At 36.4% G+C, this 26162-nt stretch overlaps 2 protein-coding genes and 2 pseudogenes across 5 annotated transcripts; 2 read left to right on the top strand and 2 right to left on the bottom strand.

Moving 5' to 3' along the window:
* The first annotated feature begins 2217 nt into the window (after positions 1–2217).
* On the top strand, positions 2218–12927 carry LOC103949524 (phototropin-2). 4 transcript variants are annotated; one of them, XM_048566114.1, is made up of 24 exons: positions 2220–2552; positions 2948–3531; positions 4197–4379; positions 4562–4653; positions 4736–5024; positions 5167–5383; positions 6027–6097; positions 6387–6493; positions 6711–6760; positions 6863–6967; positions 7471–7530; positions 7848–7904; positions 8336–8412; positions 8610–8694; positions 8947–9027; positions 9612–9715; positions 10471–10520; positions 10860–10966; positions 11048–11170; positions 11520–11571; positions 11799–11911; positions 12059–12199; positions 12373–12491; positions 12653–12927. In XM_048566114.1, exons 2-23 carry the CDS (start codon positions 2969–2971, stop codon positions 12487–12489), a joined length of 2844 nt encoding a protein of 947 aa, XP_048422071.1. In that variant the 5' UTR covers positions 2220–2552; positions 2948–2968; the 3' UTR covers positions 12490–12491; positions 12653–12927. The 4 variants fall into 4 exon arrangements, with proteins under 4 accessions (XP_048422077.1, XP_048422071.1, XP_009358916.2 ...); XM_009360641.3 differs by having other exon boundaries at positions 2220–2580; positions 7815–7904; XM_009360640.3 differs by having other exon boundaries at positions 2221–2552; positions 7815–7904.
* A 314-nt stretch (positions 12928–13241) lies between these two features.
* Positions 13242–15089, bottom strand: LOC103949523 (AP-1 complex subunit sigma-1). The gene is made up of 7 exons (XM_009360639.2): positions 14938–15089; positions 14466–14552; positions 14205–14296; positions 13988–14096; positions 13868–13903; positions 13590–13676; positions 13242–13508 (listed from the first exon to the last, which is right to left on the bottom strand). The coding sequence occupies exons 1-7, from the start codon at positions 14938–14940 to the stop codon at positions 13437–13439; spliced, it is 486 nt and encodes a 161-aa protein (XP_009358914.1). The 5' UTR covers positions 14941–15089; the 3' UTR covers positions 13242–13436.
* A 6948-nt stretch (positions 15090–22037) lies between these two features.
* On the bottom strand, positions 22038–23141 carry LOC125469129 (annotated as a pseudogene).
* On the top strand, positions 22982–25978 carry LOC125469120 (annotated as a pseudogene).
* Positions 25979–26162: the final 184 nt, after the last annotated feature.

Below are 26162 nucleotides of genomic sequence, written 5' to 3'. Positions count from 1 at the left end.
AACTTGAGGAACATAAGAAGTTCACTCTAAAAAGTAATCATGCACTAATTTTTAGGATGGACACGAAGGAGTACACTAAATTAATCTAAATTGCAAATGTAAAGGAAAAAACACACTGTTCTAATCAACTTAATAAGAAACTTTATTTTTGTAATTTCTTTGACACTTGATTGGATGTGAATTCAATGTATTAATTCCTAAGCTATATATCCCTAGTCATTAGTCAATTCCTTGACAAACAATAAGTCTAGACAACACCAATTTGGATGGAAATTTGTAATCAAACTAATTAATATAGCTGCAATGACTTATTAGTTCCAAGTCACATTGAGCCGAGTTTGTGGGTAAGGAATTATATGACAGAAAAATAAATGAAATGAGAGATATTATTTCATGTAATCGACCATACTGTTATCTTTATATTTCTCATCATCAGAGCCGACTTTGAGGGGTGCAAATGGTGCCATTGCACAGGGCCCCCAAATTGGAAAGGCCTTGGATTTTTCAATTTTGCATGCATATACGTAAATATAGTAGTATGTGTCTTAGCGCAAGTGGTATTATTGCTTATTTACATCAGCCTACGGGATGGGTTCGAAACTTGTGTCCATCTTTTTTTTTACTGATTATTTTTATTAAATGCATAAGCTTCCACAAAATAATATAAAAATTTCACACAATAACATGAAAATTCGAACACTGACCCTCTAGGAAAAACAATAAGCCACCTATCCACTTGTTGATTTGTTAAATTTGTTTGTGCTATTAGAATTTACAGAAGCTCAATTGAAAACTAACGTTTTTTTTTTTTTGAACAAAAAAATTAACTTAGTACTTTGTAGGACCTCCAATTTTCGCGCATGGTTCCTGAAATCTCAAGGCCGGCCTTGCTTATCATGTGATCCGCTCACGTTATAATACATTAAGAAAAGAGAGATATCCCATTACATCCAATTTTTTTTGTTCCTAAAACGGTTTTATATCCCCATGTTGTATCTCACTCTTAATATGAGATATAAATCATGTGAAGAGTTGAGATGTGCGCGTACAAAAATGTTATTCTCTTATGGAAAACAATATGCTCGCTTTCTTTTTCCTTACGCTCATTTTCTTTTCTAGTAGTTAGATTTAATAAATTCAAAAAAGAAATTAAGAGACAAAACAAAGAAATAAGTGCAGAAAAAGAAAACGTCAGTGCTAAAATGATTTACTTTTTCTCCTCATCCGAGTCAACGTGTGGACTCGAATACGTGTATTTGTGGGTGCGTGGAAGCTTGCAAGCCCGTATTTTATACCGTGGTCCTTGGCTAGTTGGCGTAGCAAGCATTCTACGATGCCACACATTTTGTACACGAGCAAGCAAGACCACAAACAAATTTATAAAAATGATGGCGAAATATGTATATCCTCGGAGTATTATCTACACATTCTTTTTTATCTTCTACACGCCTTTTTCAGTGTTCGGTTGTATGATCAAATAATTAAAAAAATATCAAAAGATATAAATTAACAGAAAGTGTGTAAAAAGTAAAAAAAAAAATGTATGGATAACACTATCCTATCCTCAACTATATATAATACCTCAAAATTGGTCTTTTCTGGCCCCATATTTCTTCACCTCTCATCTAGCCTGTTCCCATCTGCATTTATCATTGAGGTCTCCGCGCATTTATAGTCTTTTACCCCCACAAGGAAGGCAAATCAAATGTGACAAATCAACTTACATGTAGAAAAATGATTGGATAAATGGGAAAAAACCTATGGTCTCTACACAGTCGTACACATATCCAAACTGTTCATATTGTGACAAAGTATTGTTAATCCACATGTTACGATATAACTGATATTTTATGGAAAGATTATATTATTAATAAACAAGAAAGTGATTTCTGAACGCCTTTGTTATTCTCATACACAATCATGTTTATTTTTGACATTTTAAAAAGAATAATGAAGGATCATAAATTTCAAAGATTAGAAACAAACAAAGGTGCATTAACAGAGAAAAATGGTTTCCCCTAAAACGTACGTGTGTTATGAAACTACTGAATTGGTAATACTAAGTAGAGGTGCGAATATTAATGATTAAATAATATAAGTGAAGTAATAATATCACGTGACGGTGTAAGTGTTGGATAATAAAAAACAAAAGTTGTAATGAAAAGCAGCTTTCCAAGATCTCACCATATGCATGTTTGATACGGTTTGGCAAATTTGGGGGTCAGGTCATACTGATTGAGCGATAGCCTCGGGACAAGAGCTTTATCTTCCTCTCTGTCCCTTTTCCTATCTTTGCGGCAATGCACCAGCCCCATATCTAGAAAAAAAAAATCTACCACAAGTACGAACCTTTTTAGTTTTTACACTATATCTGATACCGTACGGTAGAGACGATCGCAGAGGAACAGATCATGTAATTCATCAGGACTGGTGGTTCTTATGAAATCTGCCATTTTTGTTGATTTGTTGGAACTGGGCACGGCTGCCTTCATTGCTGTCAAAGCTCGGTGAAAACTTTCTATTCTGAGACATCAAACTCGATTTTCGAGCAGGTCCTTCCATGCAAAGTTTCCTTTTTCAGTTAATTTCTTTGCCTGCTAATCTCTAGTACTTTGAATTATGGTAATTGATGAATGATGAGTGATGTTCGATTGTTTTCCAATTCATTCTTCACTTGAAAAATAGCAAGTTCTTGATGAACTTTGGTTGCGGATTACTTTGCTAAAGTTTGAACAGTTTGACGCTGTTTGTGAGAAACAAGTTCATAGATTACGTTCTTAACTTGAGCAACTTATGTAATTTAACATTCTATTTGTTAACAATTTTTTTGTTGGTTTGTAAATTTTGTAAATTGTGAGTTAAGTGATATATGTTAATGATTACATTTACAAATTTGGGGTGGACCATTCTCCAACAATTTTTGAAAATTTAAATTAAATGATGACAGGCGGTGGATTTTCTGTTTCCAATGGAGGTCTTGAATCTGAAAGATGTTGGACCAAACCCTAGCAACAAGCAAGCTGCTGATGTTGTGGAAAGCGGATCAGGAAGCACTTCTGCTCCAGCTGGTAGAAGGGATTCCATCAACAAGTGGATGGCATTCGGAACTGACCAGGCTTCGGCTGATCCTAAAAGCATTTCTGCCACTGATTCAAATGGAGGGTATGCTTCCAATTCCGGCAACAACCAGATTATCACAGAGAAGGAAACAATAGCAGCAAGAACAGCTGAGTGGGGTGTGGTTGTGAAATCATCAGCCAGTGGAGAAGGAAGCTTCACGGGCATATCCGGAAGAAAAACTTCATCGGGGAGATTTGATTCATCTGCAAGGAGTTCTGAGGACTCAAATTATGGGGGTGAGATGGGAAATATTCCAAGGGTTTCTAATGAGTTGAAGGCAGCTTTGTCTACGCTTCAGCAGACTTTTGTTGTTTCTGATGCCACAAAACCTGATTGCCCAATTATGTATGCTAGTAGTGGCTTCTTTGGGATGACCGGGTATTCTTCGAAGGAGGTCATTGGCCGGAACTGGTAAGTTGCTAATTTTAGCACATTTTGATTTGCCCAGATGTGTTGGATAATTAAACGCTCACACAATCTAACATATTATGTTGTTAAATTGTTAATTTAAACTACTTTGATAATTATGTGGTAATATAGTCTGATATGCATGTCCGAGTATCAATTTGGGCCATTTCTTGAATAAATTATTTTCGTTTCAATGTACGGTAATTTGACAACATAATATGTCGGAATGGTTTTTTTATTTTTTATTTTATTTGATGGTGCTACCCACACACCACTTTACCTTCCACACATCATTTGTTAGTTTGTATTTTTTGATCATGTTTAATTCATTCAATCAATGGCTGATATTGAGAGCGGTGTGAGGATAGAACCAACATTTTTTTTCGGGTGACTGTCATTTATTTCTTGCACCCCGGCCATCGTTTTGGGCTAAACCAAACAGGTGCTATAAATACACAGTGAGTTGAAATTATGACATAATTACCGCGCAACCGCACTCCTTTCAGTTCATCCCCTTCTGTAATTTTAGGGTTTCGTTCAGTTTCGGTCAAAATTTCTCGTCCGAGTTTCAATTAGCCACGATGTGTCGCTCCACCTTCGCCAAGAAGAAGAGATCGAAAAGAAAGGAAACCAATTGGCGCCCTAAAATTGTGATGTTTTGGGTGCAGCCGATTTCTTCAGGGACCGGAAACGGACCGGAACGAAGTGGCGAAAATCCGAGACGCAGTCAAGACCGGGAAAAGCTACTGCGGTAGGCTCTTCAACTACAAGAAAGATGGAACTCCCTTCTGGAATCTTCTCACGATTACCCCAATCAAAGATGAGCAGGGAAACACTATCAAATTTATTGGGTCAGTCCCCAAACTTCTGAATTTTATGATTTGTTTTGTAATTTGAATGCTACATATTGATTTTAATAAGTTTGTTTGTTTGTTTGTTTGTTTTTGTTTTTGTTTTTGTTTTTTTTTTTTTTTTTCTCTCTTTCGAAGAATTTTGAGCATTCTGGTAAACAGTTTACTTATTGATTTTGCAGAATGCAGGTTGAGGTCAGCAAGTACACAGAAGGGGTGAATGACAAGGCACTGAGGCCGAATGGATTGCCAAAGTCGCTAATCCGCTATGATTGTAAGCAAAATTGGTCAATTTTCGGAGTTTTATATGGTTGTCTTAATTCATTTCTAATGGAATTATGTTGTTTATGGATCAGCTCGCCAGAAGGAGAAGGCGTTAGGCTCCCTTACGGAAGTTGTCCAAACAGTAAGACATCCACGTTCTCACATCCAGGATGTGAGTCATGACACTGCCAGCATTCATGAGGAGCAGGACAGCCTCAACCCTGATTATGTTCTGCCTAAATCTGCTGCAACTGCAAGTATGAGTACACCTGGTAGACAAACTCCTCAATCGGATGTGAAAGGCGATAAATTTCGCAACATGAGCTCTCCTATTGATGCAGGCAAAATATCTCGAAAGTCAGGACGCACTTCCTCTATTGGGTGAGTACATTCTATTTTCAAATCCAAATTGTAATTGTTCACCAGTGTTTAATGCTATATTCCCCCGTATTTCAATATTTAAAAGTTACATTTAAAGTTAGTTTGACCACCATTTGATCAGGTGTTTGATGTTATCATGCAGATTTAAAACACGGTCTCTAAGCTCTGCAAGCAGGCATGAAAAAGAACCTATTATTGAACCGGAGGTTTTGATGACCACAGATATAGAGCCCTCTGACAATTGGGACAGTACTGAAAGAGAAAGGGATATACGCCAAGGAATTGACTTGGCAACCACATTGGAACGCATTGAAAAGAACTTTGTGATTAGTGATCCTAGAATTCCAGATTGCCCCATTGTAAGAATAATTATTTTTAATATGCAACTTTCTTCCAGTCTCACTCTCATTCAAATATATTCCTATTTTCATTTTCCACCTCTCTACATTGATGTTGCACTACCACATGAATGCACTTTGCCGAGGATCCAACATTATACAACCTCATGTAACCACTTAGAGCCATAACTAATGATTTTTACTCACATAGAGTAAGTTCAGTTGTTGATTTGTTGTTTTCTAGCGCCACCTTTTTCGGAATTTGATCTACAATTTTCTTGTAGTTTCTCTATCCAACTTAAAATGCATCTTGCAAGCCAAACTCAATTTCAAGCATATAAGAGAGCATTTGAGGTGTGTAGTTCTTTTATTAAGATATCTAGCTGCAGACTGCGGATCACTGCATATGATAGGTGATAGTATAGTTACTTCATTTTACTTGCTTGCTTTCCTGTACTGGTAATGCGTGCCGGAACAAGATTGCTCACTGTCGGTAATACTACTATTCCCAAGGAAGATTCAGTTCACATTTTCCTTTATTATGCACTTAAGAAGCATCATGATTTTCACTGAAAAATTACTCGAATTAAAGTGTATGGTTTATGCATGGTGCATGTTATATTTGAAAATGAGTTTAATAGTCCTTTGACTCTTTTCTGTGCAGATATTTGCATCTGATAGCTTCTTAGAACTGACAGAATATACCCGTGAAGAAATTTTGGGAAGAAATTGTCGGTAGGAAGTGTACTCTATTTATGCATTTTTCTTAACAAGGTCATTTACTTCCTGCTGTTTAACTTAAGCATGTTATATTGTATTCTTGTTATCCGTTTATAATTATCAATTAGGTAACTTAGAGTCTTAGTCCAATTTCCTCTATCTAACATGAATCGTATGAAATTAGAATTAAGACTTATTTTTCATTGTTGCTTTCTATTCCTCCTATCTAGTATATTGTTCTTGTGTATGAGAAACTATATTAGAGATGGCAATAGGAATTTAATCTTCTTTCTCTGTTTCATAGTTTTCTCCAGGGACCTGAAACAGATCAAGCAACTGTCGCAAAGATAAGAGATGCCATTAGAGAACAAAGGGAAATTACTGTACAGTTGATCAACTATACAAAGAGTGGTAAGCAGCTTTGGAATTTCTGATGCTGTACATATCTATAATGCCAGTTAATTGAATTGCTGGTTCATGCCGGCTGGAAGACAAGAATATAAATGACATTTGATTGCCAAGTGCCATGTGGTGTATAAATTCTTTTTCTGTTTAACTTGCTCCGTTTGTTTTGGAGGTTTTGCGTTACATCTTCGTTTCCTAATGGTTATCATTTCTTTAATTGCAGGAAAAAAGTTTTGGAATTTATTTCATTTGCAGCCCATGCGTGACCAGAAGGTAACTTTGTGATTCTTATTGTAGGTTCAAACTTGTTTCTGATCAAATTCTCCTTCATACCTTATTTTGGCCTTTATGTTGAGTTGATTTTAATTTTTATAGGGTGAACTTCAATATTTCATTGGTGTCCAACTGGATGGGAGTGGTCATGTGGAACCTCTGCGAAATCGCCTGTCAGAGAGCACAGAACTAGAAGGTTCTAAATTGGTAATTATTTTCCTATTATTTGGATACTGTCAATAGAACTTAATTATTTATGTACTGTTGTAGTCATGATGCTGATGCCTTCCTAATGTGACAGTTCTAAATAGTCAGAAGAATATCTTTTCAAAGCAATGCCAATTATTTTGGAAGTTGGCTAGAAATTGAATATATATTCCAATAGCCTGATCATTCAGCCTATGGCCCAATTAATTGAGGGAGATAAAAAAGGAGAAGTAGATTGCTAGGTAACAAACTTGTTTTCACCTTTCAACATACACTGCATTTTAGAAAGAAAATACTTACGGTTTTGGGCATTTGATATCATGGACAAGATGAGCAATAAATAGATGCTTTTAAAACTGATGAACCTTTTGTCCTATGCTCTCACATCATCAGATTTTCAATCCATGTTTGGCATACTCTTGTCACTGGTCTCATCAATATATATTCAATACCTTTTTCATGTACTACTGCTGATGTTTAAGTGTTTTTCTCTATATTATCAGGTCAAAGCTACAGCACACAATGTTGATGAGGCTGTCCGAGAACTTCCTGATGCCAACTTGGTAAGGTACTCTTTTTGTGCTGAGTTAAAATGTCCAATGAGTTGATTGGTTGTTTTTTCTAAATTAAATAAACATTTAAATATATTCTATTAAGATATTTCAGATTCAGATTTGGTTAATAATTGGTATTGAAAATTAATGTAAAATATCTGTGATTTTAATAATTTTACACTTCATTTCATTTTTGGTTGCTACATCTTTTATGCAATCATGGGATCTAATATCTTTACGGCTATAATTTGGAACCATAGCTGATGCAACTTTTATATTATACAATTATTTAGAAACCAGAAGATTTATGGGCAATTCATTCTCAGCCTGTCTTCCCAAGGCCTCACAAAAGGGAAAATCCTTCTTGGACAGCAATACGAGAGGTATCAATCCATTTTTCAAATAATGTTTTTGTGTTAAACTTCATGTACTCTAGGTTAAGAATTTTATTAGTCTACTTAAACTGGCTATCCGGATTCATATTTATAACTTCCTTTCTCTTGTAGCTGAGGTAGATAGAAATACAGGCAATTTAAAATTAATTGTCAAGTGATATTACTTGGAGTGTTTTGACTAACATCGCTATTACTTATATTCAGCATTCAGATGTTTTAGCTTTCTTATTTACCATTGAGTTGCATTGTGGTGGTGTTGACATCTATTTTAGTTTGTGTAGTCTCTAGGCCACTACAAGTTACAGTTACTTCTTGATTGTGTTAAGAATCAAGATATAGTGTTTATGAGCTTCACAAGTTTTTGTATAAGCTGTCTCCATCACTAATGCCTTTTTAATAATCTTATTCATTTTCTATAGATTACTGCTCGTGGTGAAAAAATTGGTCTACATCATTTTAAGCCCATAAAACCATTGGGATGCGGTGATACTGGAAGGTACTGCAATTTTTCACCTTTGATGATGTATGTAATTGAGTGGTGTTCAGCTACGGTTATTGTTGTCATTTCTTTGTCTAAAATTGTATTTATATTCAGGTTATTAGGCAATTGTTTATACAATGCATACAAAAAATATTCATTATCTGGCTTCTGGATCTCTAATTTTCAGTTACGTTACTATGGTATTTTTGCAGTGTACATTTGGTGGAACTACAAGGTACAGGTGAACTGTATGCTATGAAGGCAATGGAGAAGTCAATAATGTTGAACCGTAACAAGGTATGAACACATAAGTGAACAGCTGCATTCTTCAGCAGTGAATAAGCATACATCTCAGTGGTGTCCAGAAAAGGAGCTTTGCAATTTTGTGCATGAATGTGTCACTTGCGCGCCTTTGCATGTCTGGCTCTTGATTGCACATGTGTGGTTTTTGCACGCATACACATATGGATGCCCATTTTTGTTTGTGCATAACCAGTATAACATCTTTATATATCTCTGAGGGTCACATATTGCTATTTTATATTACAGGTTCACCGAGCATGCATTGAGAGGGAGATAATTTCGCTACTCGACCATCCTTTTCTTCCCACACTGTACACCTCATTTGAGGTAATTCTGCATGTGAATATTTTGGATACATCCATGCATGCATATGTATGTGCACTAAGAAGCATAGACATATCTGATTGGGAGTCAGTTCAATCCTCTACATTATCTAAATCAAATATATCTTCTTGTTAGTGAATACTATCTTAACCCCGAAAAGCTAAACCTATGTTGCGGCAACATTAGAGGACAGACAGACACTGTTCCTTCTAATGATTGTACATGTTTTACAAAGGAATTATTCTTGTAGAATTCAAATAAATGAAAGAGGAAATTGGATTTCTCTTTTTAGTTGGAGGGCCAACTTATACAGTTCATTGAACTTACAAGGCCAAGTTTAATAACATATCAGTATTTCTTCGAGGGGATTTTCACACATACAACATGATTTTTCTACTATTTTCGAATTGGTGTCTGTTATACAAGTAATCCAGCCATAACCTGTCATATGCTTGGCAAGCATGACAAGTAAAAATAGATATCTGGACTCTGTGTCTCAAATTCTACAATCGTTTATGGACTGCATTTGACTTTTAACTACATTGGTGTTGGTTCAAGTATACTGATTTTTTTTTTCATCTCCGCAGACTTCCACACACGTTTGTTTGATATCAGACTTTTGCAGTGGTGGAGAGTTATTTGCTTTACTTGACAAGCAGCCGATGAAATTATTTAAGGAGGAATCTGCGAGGTACTTTTACTTTTGTACTCTTAACGTCTCTTGGTACCAAATTAAAGCTACTACTTTACCCACTATTGATTGGATTTAATGATAGGAAAACATTAATCTGATTTTGCTACTTTAAACTCTTGCTTGTGTGGGATTCAACTACAGTTCAGTAATTTCTAGGGAGAGATGCTGTGCTTTGTGTTGATTGACATTCAACACGAATCCAAATGCGGTTGTGTATGCTTTCTATTTTGCTAATGATGAAAGTTAATGATAACTATTGGATTTGTTTGTGGTATAACTAAGGATCGAAAGTTAAGCTGCAGAAGATAATGATCCATGTTTTCTAGGAGATGCATTGAACTATTTGGTTGATGGAAGAGATTTATTATAATTTCAATTTCCTCTTACAAACTGGTAACAGTCATGGAACAAAATTTTCAGCAGGCTAAAACCCTACTTAGGTTTAAAATGTGACGAAACCATATGCACCCCAATTCTGTTAAGGTAGATTTCAAAAGATGGGTGGAGACAGGGCTACCTTTGGGCATAACCGTGTCCACTACTGCTGGTAGCTAACACTTTTATTCATTGTTGTGGACGGTGGACCTATGGTCATGTGAAGCAGAAATTGATGTTTGGTACATACCGTACATATGAATTGCAGACTTTTTACTATTAGGTTGATTGCAGACTTTCTACAGTCAATTTTTTAACCATCTATAAAGTAGATGTATTCTCAAAAGATTATTGTTTTAACTTTCATTATATGCCAGGTTCTATGCGGCAGAGGTGGTTATTGCATTGGAATATCTTCACTGTCTAGGTATTTTGATTAAATGATATGAACATTTTCTGTGCTCCACTTCTCTATTCAATATTCTTTCTAATTGTTTTCTAGTCTAATAAAAAATGGGAAGAAAACCTCGTGAAGTTATTGGTGTTCTTCGCAAATCCTGTGGTTAACATTTACTGTTTAGTTAATTTTCCTGACACAAACTATAATCAGATGTAACGTGAGTTATTCCCTGAGTATAAGGATTAGCATTTGAAGCACGGGAATCCAACCCAGGATTGATTGATTATAACATATCGGTGTCATTTATGATGGAGGACATCTCAGTCCTCTGGCTTTTTTGCTGACTATGCCTGTGGCTTCTTACAGGAATAGTATATCGCGACCTTAAGCCTGAAAATATTTTACTCCATAAGGATGGGCATATTGTCTTAGCAGATTTTGATTTGTCGTTTATGACATCATGTAAACCCCTGGTACAAAATCACAATCCTCACTTCTCTCTTTACAGACGTACTCTTCTTATTTGTTATTATATAATTTTTTCCATTGCACAGATTATAAGGCATCAATTGCCTAACAAGAGAAGAAGATCGAGGAGTCAACCACCACCAACATTTGTTGCAGAACCAGTCACACAATCAAATTCATTTGTTGGAACTGAAGAGTACATTGCTCCTGTACGGTGATCCCTTTCCATTATGGTTTTAGGTCATCCTACTTTCAATATTTTTATTAGCGTATTAGATAGAGGGGCATGCCTTGTTTTCGTATGGTTCCATAATATTGGTTTAACACCTCAGAAAACATTTTCATGCATAGTCACTGCATGGAACTCAGGATCAAAACACATCATGATCTTTTCATCAACAGTAATATGTATGCATGTGCTTCAAACCATGCTAACTGGCGCTGACATTTTGTATGTCGTGTTCTGAAATACTTGTATTACTACAAATCTGGTCAGCTATATTGTTACAGACTACAGAGCCTATATATTTTCAAAGTTCCTAAGGTGCTTGATTTCAGGAAATTATTACTGGTGCAGGCCACAGCAGTGCTATTGATTGGTGGGCTCTTGGTAAGCATTAAATTTCACTGAAATTCTTACTAATGCTTATGAAGGAATCAATTTTTCAAGTACCACTACTTTGAAAATTACTTTGGTATTCAAAAGTGTGCATATAATAAAAATTTCCAATCATGTTATCATGGAGTTATTCCCGCCCTACTGGGTAGCTCCTACTTTCTTTGTAGAGCTGCAGTACATTTTATCACCAATGCTTTTTGTTTATGATTGGAATTCAGGTATTTTGTTGTATGAGATGCTGTATGGCCGTACACCTTTCAGGGGTAAAAATAGGCAGAGGACATTCACCAACATCCTGCACAAAGATCTCACGTTTCCAGGCAGTATTCCGGTATATCTAAGATTGAACTGTGCATCTATTCTGTCAGTTTGGACCTTGCGATCTAAGGATGGATGAAGTTTTAATATTGCGTTTGTATAGTCATTATTTGAAGCTTTGAGCTAATTATGCACCCGCTAACATTACTTGATGTTCCAGGTAAGCCTTGCAGCACGGCAGTTGATAAATGCATTGTTGCAGAGAGACCCAGACGCACGTTTAGGATCCAATACTGGTGCAAATGAAATCAAGCAACATCCTTTCTTCCGTGGAATTAATTGGCCTTTGATTCGTTGCATGGTAGGGATACATCCATCATTGTTTGATGATAAATTGAAAATACCGGTTTCTAAATACCAATAGTGATCTAGAGAGCCCATCCAGGATTTGAATTCTTAGTAATCTGATGAAGGCAATTAAGTTCTAGTTTTCCTGTCAATTACGTCTTGAAATTGTGTGTTTTCTGAACGCAGAGCCCTCCGCCATTAGAAGCGCCTCTTCAACCTATTGAAAAAGATCCAAAGGCCAAGGATATAACGTGGGAAGATGATGGAGTCCTTGTAAATTTAGCGGATTTGGATATTTTCTAAAGGTCAGTTTAATTTCTCTTACATAGATTACGTTTTTCTTTACTTGCTGCTGATTTAGTATAATTTTTTGTTAAGCCGTCACCGCAGACCTCGCATTAAAGACATCGGATGTATGGTATCTGGTTGTTATTACACTCTCATTTGTTTACTTTGAACTTTGCAGGACAAGGTCTTTTTCCCCAGTCTTCCTGTACAGCAAACCTCTCCTTCGGAGCATGAAATTCAAATCTTTCAGGCGGAAAGAAACGGATAAGAGAGTTCGTGTCTGGGATGGGTGCAGTAGAGTTGTATAAGAAACCAACAGAGAAGTAGAACTTACAACAAGCGAGCATATTTAACCGCGAATAAATGTTGTTAATTAGATCGAAATTAATACAACTTAGATACGATGTTAATATGAATGCATGCCATAAACCCTGAAGTTCATGTTTAATTGTATATTGGACTCCATTTACATTTAAGTTTTCAACCCAAGGAAACATGTGAAACGTCGGCCTTCGTACTTCAGCCACTAGCATATCACAGTGACCCTGTCAATGCATACTATTGTCCGAGGGATACCATAAACACAAGTATTGTGAAATTTTAGGGCCTTTGGTAAACGTTTCGTTTTTAGTTTGTCGACAAGCGATGCGAGAGAAATGTATATATTTTTCCTCTATCTCTAGTAAAAAACAATTGGGATGGCTTTTGAGAAGAATGTAAGAATGTTCATCTCTAAAAAGCACAAAAAATGCCTCAAACAGAAGCCATGAATAAACCATCCACAGAGGACATATAATCAACGACAATTCGGAGAACATTTCATTTTACAATCCTTAAACTGCATACGTAACCAAAAACGCACGTCAGTTATTACAAAAAATTTCAAAATAACGATAACAATTTTAATACAGAAACACTTCAATGTGTATTGATACAACGGGTGACCATATGCTTGTTCCTCGTTACTTGGTCGCCTGCGCGATTATATTACTTATCGAACTAGCTTGCTCTTTTGCAGTCTCCACCAAAGAATCCTAGAACCAAGAAATATGATGCAATTAGCGAGGATGGAAATATTTGACAACAAATTGCACCGATCTAAGATTAACCTATACCTGTGCAGCTATCAATCGTGCAACTGTTTTCTTGCTCGATTCTTGAAGTTCACCAGCAATCAAAATTTCATCCAGTATATAGTAGGCCTACCATGTTGAACAGTACCAAATGATCAAGCCAGATATCAACATAAATCAGAAAAATGTCATATGAGGACTCTGGCAAATTTTAGCATTGGTATGGCAAACATGTGGACAAAAACAGAAAAACCAACTTCTTTGTAATGCAATTCCGAAAAACAGAAAAGGCAACTCTTAGACAAGCACTAAACACATACCTTGTGGAAGTTAAATATCAAATCCAATTCACAGACCTGTAAGTATAAACATATTATTAGTACACGGTACAACAACATCCTTGATCAAAATGAAATGAAGAATATAATGCAATCACTCACACTGCCAAAGTATCGGTCGAGAATCTCAACATAATGATGAATCATTTCAAGGACCTCTAATTCGTTATCTTCTTGATCAATACACATGCAGAAATACAGACTGGCATATCTGCAAAACACGTTCACAGAAATTCAGTAGCGGAAGTCTAAGACAGGCCACTCACTAATAATTCTACCCCTAGAAGAGCAAAAACAAAATCACATCTCTCTGCATCACCTTTTATAAACAACTTTGTATCCTCTCCAATCCACAAAATTACAGAGCTTGGGACCTCGTGCAAGAATTACTCCACTGAGCTCACGGAGAACCTTATCAGAATGCAAGATCATACACACATGGTGATAAACAATGTGAGAATCGAAAGCCATTCTCATAACAAGAATAAAAAGGTGTTCATGTTGCTATTCTTCTTGGAATTATAAATTCTAGCGACGATTAAACAACCCAAAAAAACTAGATGAGATTTACTGACAATACCTTACTTCTTTCCTTTTGGGTATAAGGAGAATACCATTTTGTCAACCTCACTTTTCCTTGTCTGCTTATTAGAAGCACAAATTGAATCTAACAACATAAACATTATCAGACCAGCAACTAAAATAAAAACCCAAATAAAATTTAATCAATTTAACCCCAGTAATGCTGCAAAATCACAAATTTCTTACTGAAATACAAATTCCAACAAATTTTGCATCGTTTTGAGTAATGGCATGGCAAAGATGGATCACATAGTAATTTTATACAACTATAAAAACCCATAATTTTTTCATCACAAAACAAATCGAAACACGAAAAGAATCCAGATTAGTAATGATCGATTGCTAATTGGACCCAGATCTGAAAATTCTAATTTCTTGCAACCCAATCTAGGAAATTGAAATTTGAGGACGAGAAAAGGGAAAACAACTAATCGATACATTGCGAGATTTGAAAGATGAGTTAGAATTACCATGGCTACGTTCTCTGCGGCGATCGATTGCTTGCCCTGCTTCAAAGCTTGAAGATTTCACCAAAACCCAGCTCCAAGCTTCTATTAATCTCTCTCGCTGGTCTCAGGAAAAAGCGAGGCAAAAGTCCAGGTTGGGCTGAAAACCAATTTCTGAGGCCCAAAATGCCCATAATAAATTCTCTTGCAATTTTCCTATATTAAAAAAAAAAAAAAAAAAAAGCCCCCATAATATTTCAAATTGTAAATTTTGTCTTGTATAAATGTGTAACGGAAAAAATATATGTGGAAATCATTTTTATATTGAAACCATTTAGCCATTTGATTTCTATTGTAAAATTTTACTGCTTATCGATAATACTATGACTGGTACTAAGTTGATAATTAAATGTTTCAACTACAACGATTTTTCATAGAGATGTCCTTTCAATGATGACCAATTGAAAATACGAGAACCAAATTGACTAGAGGGTAAAACATGGGGACCATTTCAATATACCAATGGCTACATGAATGTACAAAGAAACTTAGTAAACTCATGTATTTGTCAAAATGGACTACACATAACATTACTAATAACACAAGTGTTCATAAGAAAGTTATTGCAATGCCAATTAAGCAATTTTTTCTTCTTTCAACTAATGGAAAACATACCAAACAAATCTTAAAATTACTTTTCCTTTGCTTACATTTTGTCGTGCAGTTAAGATAAATGTTTTTAAGTAGAGCATTTATAATTACTTGAGTCACAAGTCATGTTGTTAAAAACGTAATCTGTTAGTTTCTTTTCTATTGGAACTTTCTTTTAAACCCCCAGCACCAGCTGAAGATTAAAGCAATATATCCCTTAAAAATGTTAGATAGTTTTCATCTGCATCTAATCATAGAAATATTAAACCTAACAGTATTCTTTCAATTGAAGAAAATAATAATAGTTTTATAAATTTAATTAATCCAATAATTTCAATGGATTATTTGGTTGCTGAAAGATTCTTCGATTTTTCAAAATTTAATTGAACAAATTAAGATATATGCCTCGTGTTCTCGTGGACCTCAACAATACATATAGCGTCAGATGCCTATGCATTTTCCAAACTAATTTTTATTGCCAATATTACATTTAGAAAAAAAAAATAATCAAACAAGCAACAATAAGTATATGAATTGAATTATTGAAAGTTCGAGCAATGTGCTCAAACTTTTTATTTAAGTATCCTTGCAGTTAGTTGTAGACTTGTGCTTAGTTAAGTTAGTTGAGCAGTGTGCTGAAAATTTAAATATTTGTTTATGTAGTTTAGATTAAATAAAATTATCGTTTAAATAAAAACAACTCATCGGACTAAGTCAAAGTGGTAGGGAAGGAGGGCAAGGGGTTTTCCAGGTGTAATGGTTCTCACCCCTATAAGGAATGGTCGACTCCTCACACCTGATCATTGTCGATGAGCTAATCTTGCTAAATCCTTCTTTATGTTTTAAAACAACAAAAATGTATTAGTAGTTTATCCAAGTGGTAGGAAAGATGAATCGACGAGTTAAAATTATGATAAATTTAGGGTTCATTTCCCTCTACAAACAGAAACTGCATTTGCTTGATTAATGGTTGATGTTGCTTACTGGTTTTTCATTTCTTCTGCACTGTCTTATAAATGATTAATATCTATATGTATTTTTACATGAAATTAGAAATGTATTCATATAATTAACAGCCAATTACATGATTGCCTCCCTTTACATCCCCAGATCCTCTCTCTTCAAACAAAGAACTACAAATTACTTAATTAATCAAAATCAAATAACTAATAATACCAAGAAAAACCACCATTAATGTAGGAGGAAGAGATATTAACTTCCTCATCCAGTTTTGCATGACAAGTTTTGACCTTGAAGAACAGTGACCTGCAAACTGGGCAGGTAAAGTGACTGCTCTCAATCCACCTCTCAATGCAATCCACGTGGAAAACGTGTCCACATTTTCCCAATTGGCTCACCAAATCCTCCTCCTCAAAATCCACCAAGCAAACTGAACATGTCTTCTCCAAAACTTGTCCGCACCTTTTGGTACCATGAGCCTGCAAGTCCTGGAACCTAGCCACTGGAAGACTCGTACACTCCTCCTCTTCCTGCTGCTGGAAATGAGTGAAAAATATCACGCCAAAAAATAATCTGCCCAGAAACTTCTTCATCTGGTGAAATGGGATCCAGAAACATGTGTAGAAAAATATTACTGCCATGCCCAAATGGGACTGAGAAGCCATTAGACATATCATTTCCGGCAATCTTCGAGCTCGTATCGGAAACAAAAACAAGATCTTCAAGCAAAATTCTGAAAACCCAAGTGCCAGAATTTGATATTTTGTGTTTGTGTGAGTGCAATGAGGCTGCTAAATGTGTGAGTTACATGGAAGAACCCCATATGTAGCTGTTTATATAGGAAGAAAGTTTTTGAGTGTTATTTTTCGTTGTCTTATAAAAATAAAATTTAAATGTAGTATTATTTTCTTGGTTCTGACTTTTTAATTGTGTTATTTTATTTTGATATAAACGTGTTTGATATTTATATTAGGAAATTTCATTTTAATCCTTGTCAAATATGACTTTTAGATTAAAACCATGAGTAAGATCAAAATCTAATTTTAGTCCCTTAATACATTAATCATCTTATTTATTAATTATATTTTTGATGTTTTAATTATTTCTCTTTTCTTCCTAATTTTAATGTTTTAACTTTATTTCATTATAAGTATAATTTTCATTTCATTCATCATAATATATTTTATTGTAAACATTTATATAAATTAATTTTTATTACTTTGTCTTCTTCATTTAGGTACATTAAATTCATTATAATACATTTTGGTGCATACATTTAGGTACACATATTCCAGTACATACATTTTGATACAAACATTTAGGTACATTAATTCAATATAATACATTTCGGTACATTAGTTTAATATAACACATTTGGGTATAAACATTTCGGTACACACATTTAGGTACCTTAGTTTAATATAATATATTTCGGTGCATATATTTTGGTACTAACATTTAAATACATTAATTCAATATAATACATTTCGGTACAAATATTGAGTTTTTCAAGTTTGAAGAATGTTAAATAAAATTAATAAATTAAAAAACAAACTTTTGTTTGGTCAAAAAATATATTAAAATGTGTACATTAATAAATTTAAATATTTAATGGAAGACATTGAATAAAATACACATTTATTATTTTGAATTAAAAACACATTAGAGGACTATAATCAATATGTAATTTTACATCATGTTTATTTTAAATTTCAATCCCTCTTCAAGGGTTAAGGTTATAAAACCCTTTTTTATATGGTATGGCAAGTCAGTGACTTTGAAGTCGGCGGAGGAGGAGGGCCGGTGCCGACCCCACATCGTTATAGTCTTTAATTAAACATAATTTTACTACTTAAACAAGTACAACTTGTATCTAATTATATTCAATAGTAATTAGTATATACTTAAAAATTGGATCAAACAATAAGTAATGGTTTTGTTTTGATTTATGGGAAAGTTGTTTGAAGCGCGTATAATGGTTTTCTTGTGATTTAATTAATGTCCGGTTAAGGATGCAAATGCAGGTTCAATTGTTAATGGACGAGGATCCTCTCCGGATTTTTTTTTTAGGGAGATCAATCAATCACAACAGTTTATTGTATATCGTGCGATCAATTCGTTAGATATTGTTTATATTTAATTTTAAATAAAAATTTTAAAATAATTTTTAACCACATCATATATGATGAACGGACGCGATTGATTGATCTTTTGACTCCCCATAAATAGATCCGGATGGGATCCTATTCCATTGTTAATGGCATTGATTACTATTTGTCTAGCCTTCAGACCACTGTATAGACTTGTTAGAGTAATGTTAGGAAGACTAAATTTGTAGACAAAATATTGTAAATTAAATGACATGAAAGTTGATGACTGGATTATTACGTAAACATTGATAAATGTGTTCATTCTTATTGGTGACACATCATTTAGTTTATAAATTTTGTCTACAAATTTAGTCTCCCTAGCATTACGCAACTTCTTAATATATGTTTTTAGATTCATCATTTACTTATCAAACAACACATCTGCATAAATTCCAACTCATGAGTTTTAATTAAATATATAAGATGATCACCACTCTATTTATTACTGTTAGATGAGTTTAAATTTCGAGATTTGTGTATTGAATATATACAAATTTCAAAATTTAAACTAATCAAATGGTAATAAATAGGGTAATGAACATTACCACTTGAGGATGGTGAGCAAAAATTCAGCCTATTGGATAGAACTATTGTGGGGTCGGGTAAAACCAAATACAGAGTCTTATGCTTTGTGAGAGTTGTATTACAAATGATATGATGAGACACCCTTATCTAATTTTTTTTCTGAATATTCGACAATTAATCAGAAACGGAATTTCAAGTATTTATAATGTTAGGGAGACTAACTTTTTAAACCAAATTCGCAAACCATATGATATGTCACCAATTGAAAATAAGCACGTTAATGAACACTTAAATAACAATCTAAGTATCAACAATCACGTCATATAATTTATAAAATTTGTTTTCCCTAACGTTACTCCTAAAGAATTTGCCGATGCACGAAGTCCTATACCTGGTATTCAAAATCGAGGCTAGTCCCTCTGTTTTAATACCTAACAAAAGTACACACAAAACCAAAACGAAAGCTCAAATGACTCCGTAATCAGCTCCTTAACTCAGGTTGAACTTGTTTCGATGTTAGACTAGGTTAGTCAATGATTATCTGCACATGATCAAGTAGGAAGTCCTTCACAAACAATATTAAGAAAAAAGCTCATTAGTTGTAATCTTGAAAAGTATACACATAAAACAACTTAACAAGTTACAAAGCAGATGTTTCTAATTTTAATTTAGTTGCATTAACCCCAAGTTGTAGCTTCCCTATATCTATATCTATTGTTTTCACATGCACAAAGCAACAATCGTGGGGCCTATTAAACACCATCACCATAAAACAAAATTAAAACAACATACTCTCACTCGAGAGACTACAAACTTGCACATCAAACTTGTTGATACGAAATGAAATGCTATCACATAAGTTGAAATATGGGGTTAAGCGAAACATGCTACATGTAACCCCACCCTTGATGGGACAGTTCCCTCTGGTCTTTATCCTTAGGAATGACCACATACTACCACTACCTTAAAATCTAGCATACGATATGAATAAATAAAAGCCGACCAAATCACAAAGATCTTATAGATAACAGGGATTTTTTTTTTTTTTTGTGTGGTTGCCACCCGGGGGGAGGGGGATTGGTGCTTGGCATTTAAATTAGAGAGTTTTAATAAAAAAAATTCGTAGTACTGTTCATTTTAACGAAAAATCATATTTTTACACTAAAAAGTAAAACCTGATACTATTCATTTTACCCTTTATTTTGTCCTTATCGTTAAAACTCAAAGTTTTCAAACTTTTTTCATTAATTTTCCTTTTAAATTAATTAGGAGCTAATCCAAAAAGTGGGTTTCAAGAGGAGATGTATGATGCATCTCTTCTTCACACTTTGCAACTCTTGGAGGAATAAACAATAACCGACCAAGAGAGAACGCCAAGTCGCCAACCCCCAATTCGCCTTCGGTTTTTGCCATACGCGGTTGCATGTTTTGAGGTTGTCCAATTGGCGCATACACACACTACTGCTCCTTCCCTCCACAAAGGCTTTGCGTTGTTGGGTTGGCCACAAAATTTAATACCACCAAGAGTATAATTGAAGCAACATAGAATGTGAACAATGATGTTTATATTCTACAAGCTTGGGAGCCTTTGGGGACCCAAACAACGAGACAAATTTATCTACAGCACGGTCTATTACGCATTGTCATGCTAACTTTCTCACATGATGGTACATAATTTGTAAGACGCCATGCTGACATTTTCGATACATTAAAAGTAATTTTTCTAAAGAATATTGCTTTAGCTAACATGCATGTACAATAACCAACTTACCAAAAATAGATACCAACATTTAGTTTGATATACGGCAACAAATAGATACCAACATACTATATCACTTGGAAATTATACAGAACTTGCAATGTTTACAAACCATATTATCACGGTTCACTATCGAGCTTACTGACATAAGTTTTAACTGGCTCCAAAGGAAATTGTACCTTGCACTCAGAGAAAGGGGCCATCTCAAGCCCACAAGGCTCCTGACTTTGCGACGATCACCGGGGGTGGGTGTCATCGTACGAAGCCTTACCCTTACTTTACAAAGAGGCTATTTCCACAACTTGAACCCGTGACTTTTCAGTCACAAAGGAACAATCTTTGTTTTGACAGATTGAAAAAAAAATACCACACAAGTAAATCAGAGTCAATAGAACTTCGTATGTCCATCTACGATCGAGCTTCCACAAATTTAAAAAAAAAAAAAAAAAAAAAAGTCTACCACTCTGTACCGTTGCAACTCTAACACAGACTAGAAAACTGCACCAATTTATTAGGATCACTATCAAAAGCTGTAGTCTTTACAGAGGGGAACTATCCTCTAGACACCTATGCAGAACCGTGTCAATCTTCACAATGCTTCAATTAATAACGTAGCAAATTCAACGAGTCAGTTTTATGTTTCACCTATTCAGAATATGGAGATCACAGCCATTCATAAAGGTAAGTCAACTAGGAGCGCTACTAATTCCACGATCACGACCTTAGTCACACCCTTAGCTTCACTACCTCCATGGAAGCTAATCTTCAAGTCATCGATTTACCTAATTCCTAACTCTTAACGTAGAAATGTGTTACTGCTATTGTTGCTCTGCTACTGATATTAATACCAACTCATTCCTACCAATTATAACCCCTCAAGCCACTGATAAACTTTACTACTGCTGTCGCAATCGTTGTCTTCTCCTCTAGGCATTACCCACATGTACTACCTCTATCACAATCTGTGAACACACAACTAGCACTAACACCGGCATCTCCCGACTCCAGCCCTATTGTTCCGTCGGAACGAAGAACCCCATAATATCCTACTCCGCGCTAACAGAATCTAGAAAACCATATAAAGCTCAAGGAATCGTGATCATTATCGACAGAGTAAATTTCCAAGGGTCTCATGCCGCCCCTCATGCAATGGGGCAACACACTTATAACAAAGTCAATGAAACTCAATCTAAAATGATCAACAGCAGAACAGCAAAACTTACAATTTCTTTTGCTTCTAATAACAAAGAGAACTCAGAACATTCTCTGTGACTTATTCTTCCCAAAGATAGCTTCCCAAACCCTCGGCGAAAATGGCGCCTTTTTGTCCAAAAACTCTTTAACAGCCTTCTCATTAACCAAATACCCCTTCTGCTTCAACTTTCCAATAACACTCTCAGCTTCTTCCATATCCTTTTCCTTACAAATCACATCAATCAACCCGACAAAAGTAGCTACATTGGGCGAGTAACCGGCTTCCAACATTTCGCTACAAAATTCAGCAGCATCCTCCAAATTATTAGCTCTATACAACCCCTGTATCAACACAGTGTAACTAAAAGCATTAGGAACAATCCCATTGCTCTGCATCTTCCTGAAAATCCTCTTAGTATCTTCGAACTTCTGTGCTTTGCAAAACCCATCAACCACAGCAGTGTATATAACAACCTCAGGAATCGTACCCTTTTCGCGCATCGACCCAAAAAGCTTCATGGCCTCCTGGACCAGCCCATCTTTGCATAGCCCGTCAAGCATTGCCACCGCATTCGGAATCAGACCCGTCTCCTTCATCTTCTTGATTATCTGGTCCGCTTCTTCCGCGCCTCTGCTGGCTCGGGAACTTCCTGAGGCTCCTCCCTCTTCGACTTGTCGAGACCCAGCTTCAGCTTTTCGAGAAAGCTGCTGTCCTGCAATGGCGGAGAAGAAGGGCTCTCTCCCCTTCTCGCCGAAATGGGTGAGTTTTTGTTGAGGAATTGGAGATTGGAGGTTTGGGGATTTGATAGACTTTGGCCTCTCAAGGGCCTATTGGGTATGGGATCCGGCGGCTGTTGCGCTGGTGCTGCTTCCATTTCACCGCCACGATCGGCGGCGGTGCTAAAACGACGCAGCTTCGTCGATTGGCGAAGTGGGTTAGAAATTGCGGAAAATTTGTGCTTGGAAGCCCGACCCTGAAACGATGGCATGGCCCCACAGAGATTTCTGATCGATAAAGTTACGATCTTTCGAGTTTTTCTGGTTAGAGGGAGAGTGGCTTTGGGGTTTCAATCCGAACCGAGAAAGACTGTGATCGCGAGACAGGGATATATTGGTTAGTTGAGAAGACAACGAGGGTAAATGAGGAATTTCGGTCTTTTCTCCTCTGCTTGAGATGGGGAGAGAGAGAGAGAGAGAGGTAGTAAAACCAACAGATAAGGCTTTGGCTTTCTCCTTGTTAATTCCTCACTGCCGCTGCCTGTGAATTATCGGCGGCTGCCGGAACAACTGCAAAGTCTCTCTCTTTTGCTATTCCCTTCTGCTGAAACTGATTGAATCATAGGTTTGTATGTGACTCTCACTGTATGTGAGTGTATATATGTATATATTTGCCAAATTCAGACGAGAAAGATGCTTGTTTCATAGAATTCCATGGTACAGGGGTTTCGAACTCGAGCGCCAGAGGGCGGGCATATGTCAACTGGCCTAACCTGTGTCTGTGCATTAATACTTTGACAGTATTATTCTATGGCAGTGTTTACTTTTTTAGTTTTTATGATTGCCCATTTACTGAATTTGTTATTTTTCATCATGGCCCTTTGCTGGATGCGGTTTATTTACATTATAAACAGTTAAACACGTATTAAGTACGAACACCAATAAAATGACCCATTAGACGGTGTATTAGACCAATCAGATGGTGTAGTATACCCTTGAACTTGAAGTGGTGCTACACACCGGACCATGACGATGATATTTTCAGGTGTTCGTGTTGAGTTAGTGTTCGTACTGTAGCCGGACCCACTTTGAATGTTGATGTTTACTTGTTACACTACACCAGTAGGTTTTCAGGGTTTATATGAACCTGTAAATGTAGCTTGGGCTTGATGTGTTTCATATGTTTTCACTTTCAGGGGGATAATGGAAACCAGGACTACCCAAAATGGTAGTTCTGGTATCATGTGGTTCTTCCGGGATAAAGGTTTTGATGATAAGAGCATTCAGGATATGCTCAAAAAGTGCAAGCGTCTCGAGAATGCGCAAGCAGAAAGAGCCTCCGAGAATTGGGCTTATTTGAAGAGTATTGGCATTCAGGAGAGAAAACTGCCTTTTGTTGTTTCGAAGTGCCCCAAGATACTTACTTTGGCTCTCCACGAGAAGCTCATTCCTACGGTTGAGTGCCTTACCACGCTTGGTACCAAACCGCGTGAAGTTGCGTCTGCCATTGCCAAATTCCCACACATTCTGTCCCACAGTGCGGAAGAGAAGCTTTGTCTGCTTTTGGGCTTCTTTGAGGCACTGGGAATTCCTCCAAAGCAACTTGGAAAAATGATTTTGCTCAATCCAAGGCTCATCGGCTACAGCATTGAAGCTGTCTGAAATTGTAAAATTTCATGCTAATCTTGGCCTTTCCAGAGAAGGGATGATTGGAAAAGTACTGGTAAAGAATCCGTTTTTCATGGGTTATAGCGTTGACAAAAGATTGCGCCCTACGGCAGAGTTTTTGAAATCAGTAGGTCTCACAGAGCAGGGTCTTCAGACAGTGGTAATGAACTTTCCAGAAGTATTGTGTAGAGACGTGGACAAGATTCTGAGACCCAATTTCGAATATTTAAAGAGAAGTGGATTTGAAGATGGCCAGATAAGAGCAGCTCCAGCGGAAGCTCCTGCTCGAGGGACGAGCTCTGGAATAGGGTTGGATTGCCCGAGAGAGGAAGTCCAGCGTTGGCTGGCGAGGGAGCCCAAGCAGGCTCGAGCGCCAGACCCGTCGATTCGTGCCGGCCCGAGTGTCCAAGGCAATCTGACGTGGGCTGACGTCAGGGCGACGTCTCCACGTTTTTTGAGGGCCACAGAGACATGGGTTCCGGCGAAACCGACTGTGCTGGTGACGAGAACGGATCTCCGCCGCTTCCTCCTCCCGCGACCACTATCTCCTGCAAACTCATCTCTGTCGCTTCCTTCCCTGCAAACTCATCTCCGTCTCCTGCAAACTCATTTCCGCCACTTCTTCCTCCTGCGACCACCGTCTCCTGCTACTACTGCAACTTCAAATTCTGGGTTTTCAACCAACTCCTCTTCCATTTCGGCAAGACCCATTGCCGGATTGTCAGGGCTTGGTTCTCCATCAGTGTCGGATTCGATTTAACCTTGTTCTTCTCCATCTCCCTCCTCCTCATATGGGAGCTCGGCAAAGCTCTCAATCGCTTCCTTCTTCGTCCACGATGAAGACAAGTTTTCTGAAAATACTATTATTTTATAAATACAAAAATACTATTATTTTTTAAATATAAAAAAATACTATTATTTTATTGCTTATTGTCAGGACTATCCAAGTGCAACGGTAGAGATGCAAAAGGTAGTTACTGTTTATTAAGAGCAGTTACTGTTCACTAGGTGAATTGAATAATGAATAGCCTGGGGGAAGGGCTCCCACGCTGGAGTTGCTCTAACGGCTTTGGTGTCTGGTTATCCACCCATTCTGATCAAGAGCATCCACAACTCTTTAGAGCCGAGAATCAGGTACTTGGTAGAGGTAATGGGAAGACAAATTGATGAAGTCGCTGATTATCCTGACTTCTTCCGCCATGGTTTGAAGAAAAGAGTGGAGCGGCGACACAAGCTTTTGAAACAGACAACAACTGATTGTAGCTTGAGTGAAATGCTGGACCATAATCAAAACAAGTTCGTAACGAAGTTTGGTTTGGTTTGGTTTGAAGAACAGGCTCAAGGTACTAGAGTTTCATTTTTCTATCCTTTGATATTCGTTTTCTTGTATTGTAGCTTAGTTTGGCATTGCATTTTCAATATATTACGTGAATTGAACTTAAATACGGTTCAATATATAGTTTTTCTTCTATCAAGTGCCATCTGTTAGAACTTAATATGTTGTTTCATTTCTTCGTTTAGGAACCGAAAGCTACAAAATTAGGCCATAGTTTTATTTCTGCACGATTGATGAAACCGGTCCTCAGTTAACAACTTTTTTTGCAGCTTTGGCTGAAAATTACCTA

This window comes from the organism of the source record quoted next, unplaced genomic scaffold (genome assembly GCF_019419815.1).
Source record: "Pyrus x bretschneideri cultivar Hongxiangsu unplaced genomic scaffold, Pyrus_bretschneideri_v1 Contig10, whole genome shotgun sequence".
Taxonomy (NCBI): Eukaryota; Viridiplantae; Streptophyta; class Magnoliopsida; order Rosales; family Rosaceae; genus Pyrus; species Pyrus x bretschneideri.
The sequence above is the reverse complement of the archived record's forward strand: the minus strand, read 5'-3'. Positions and strand labels throughout refer to the sequence as shown.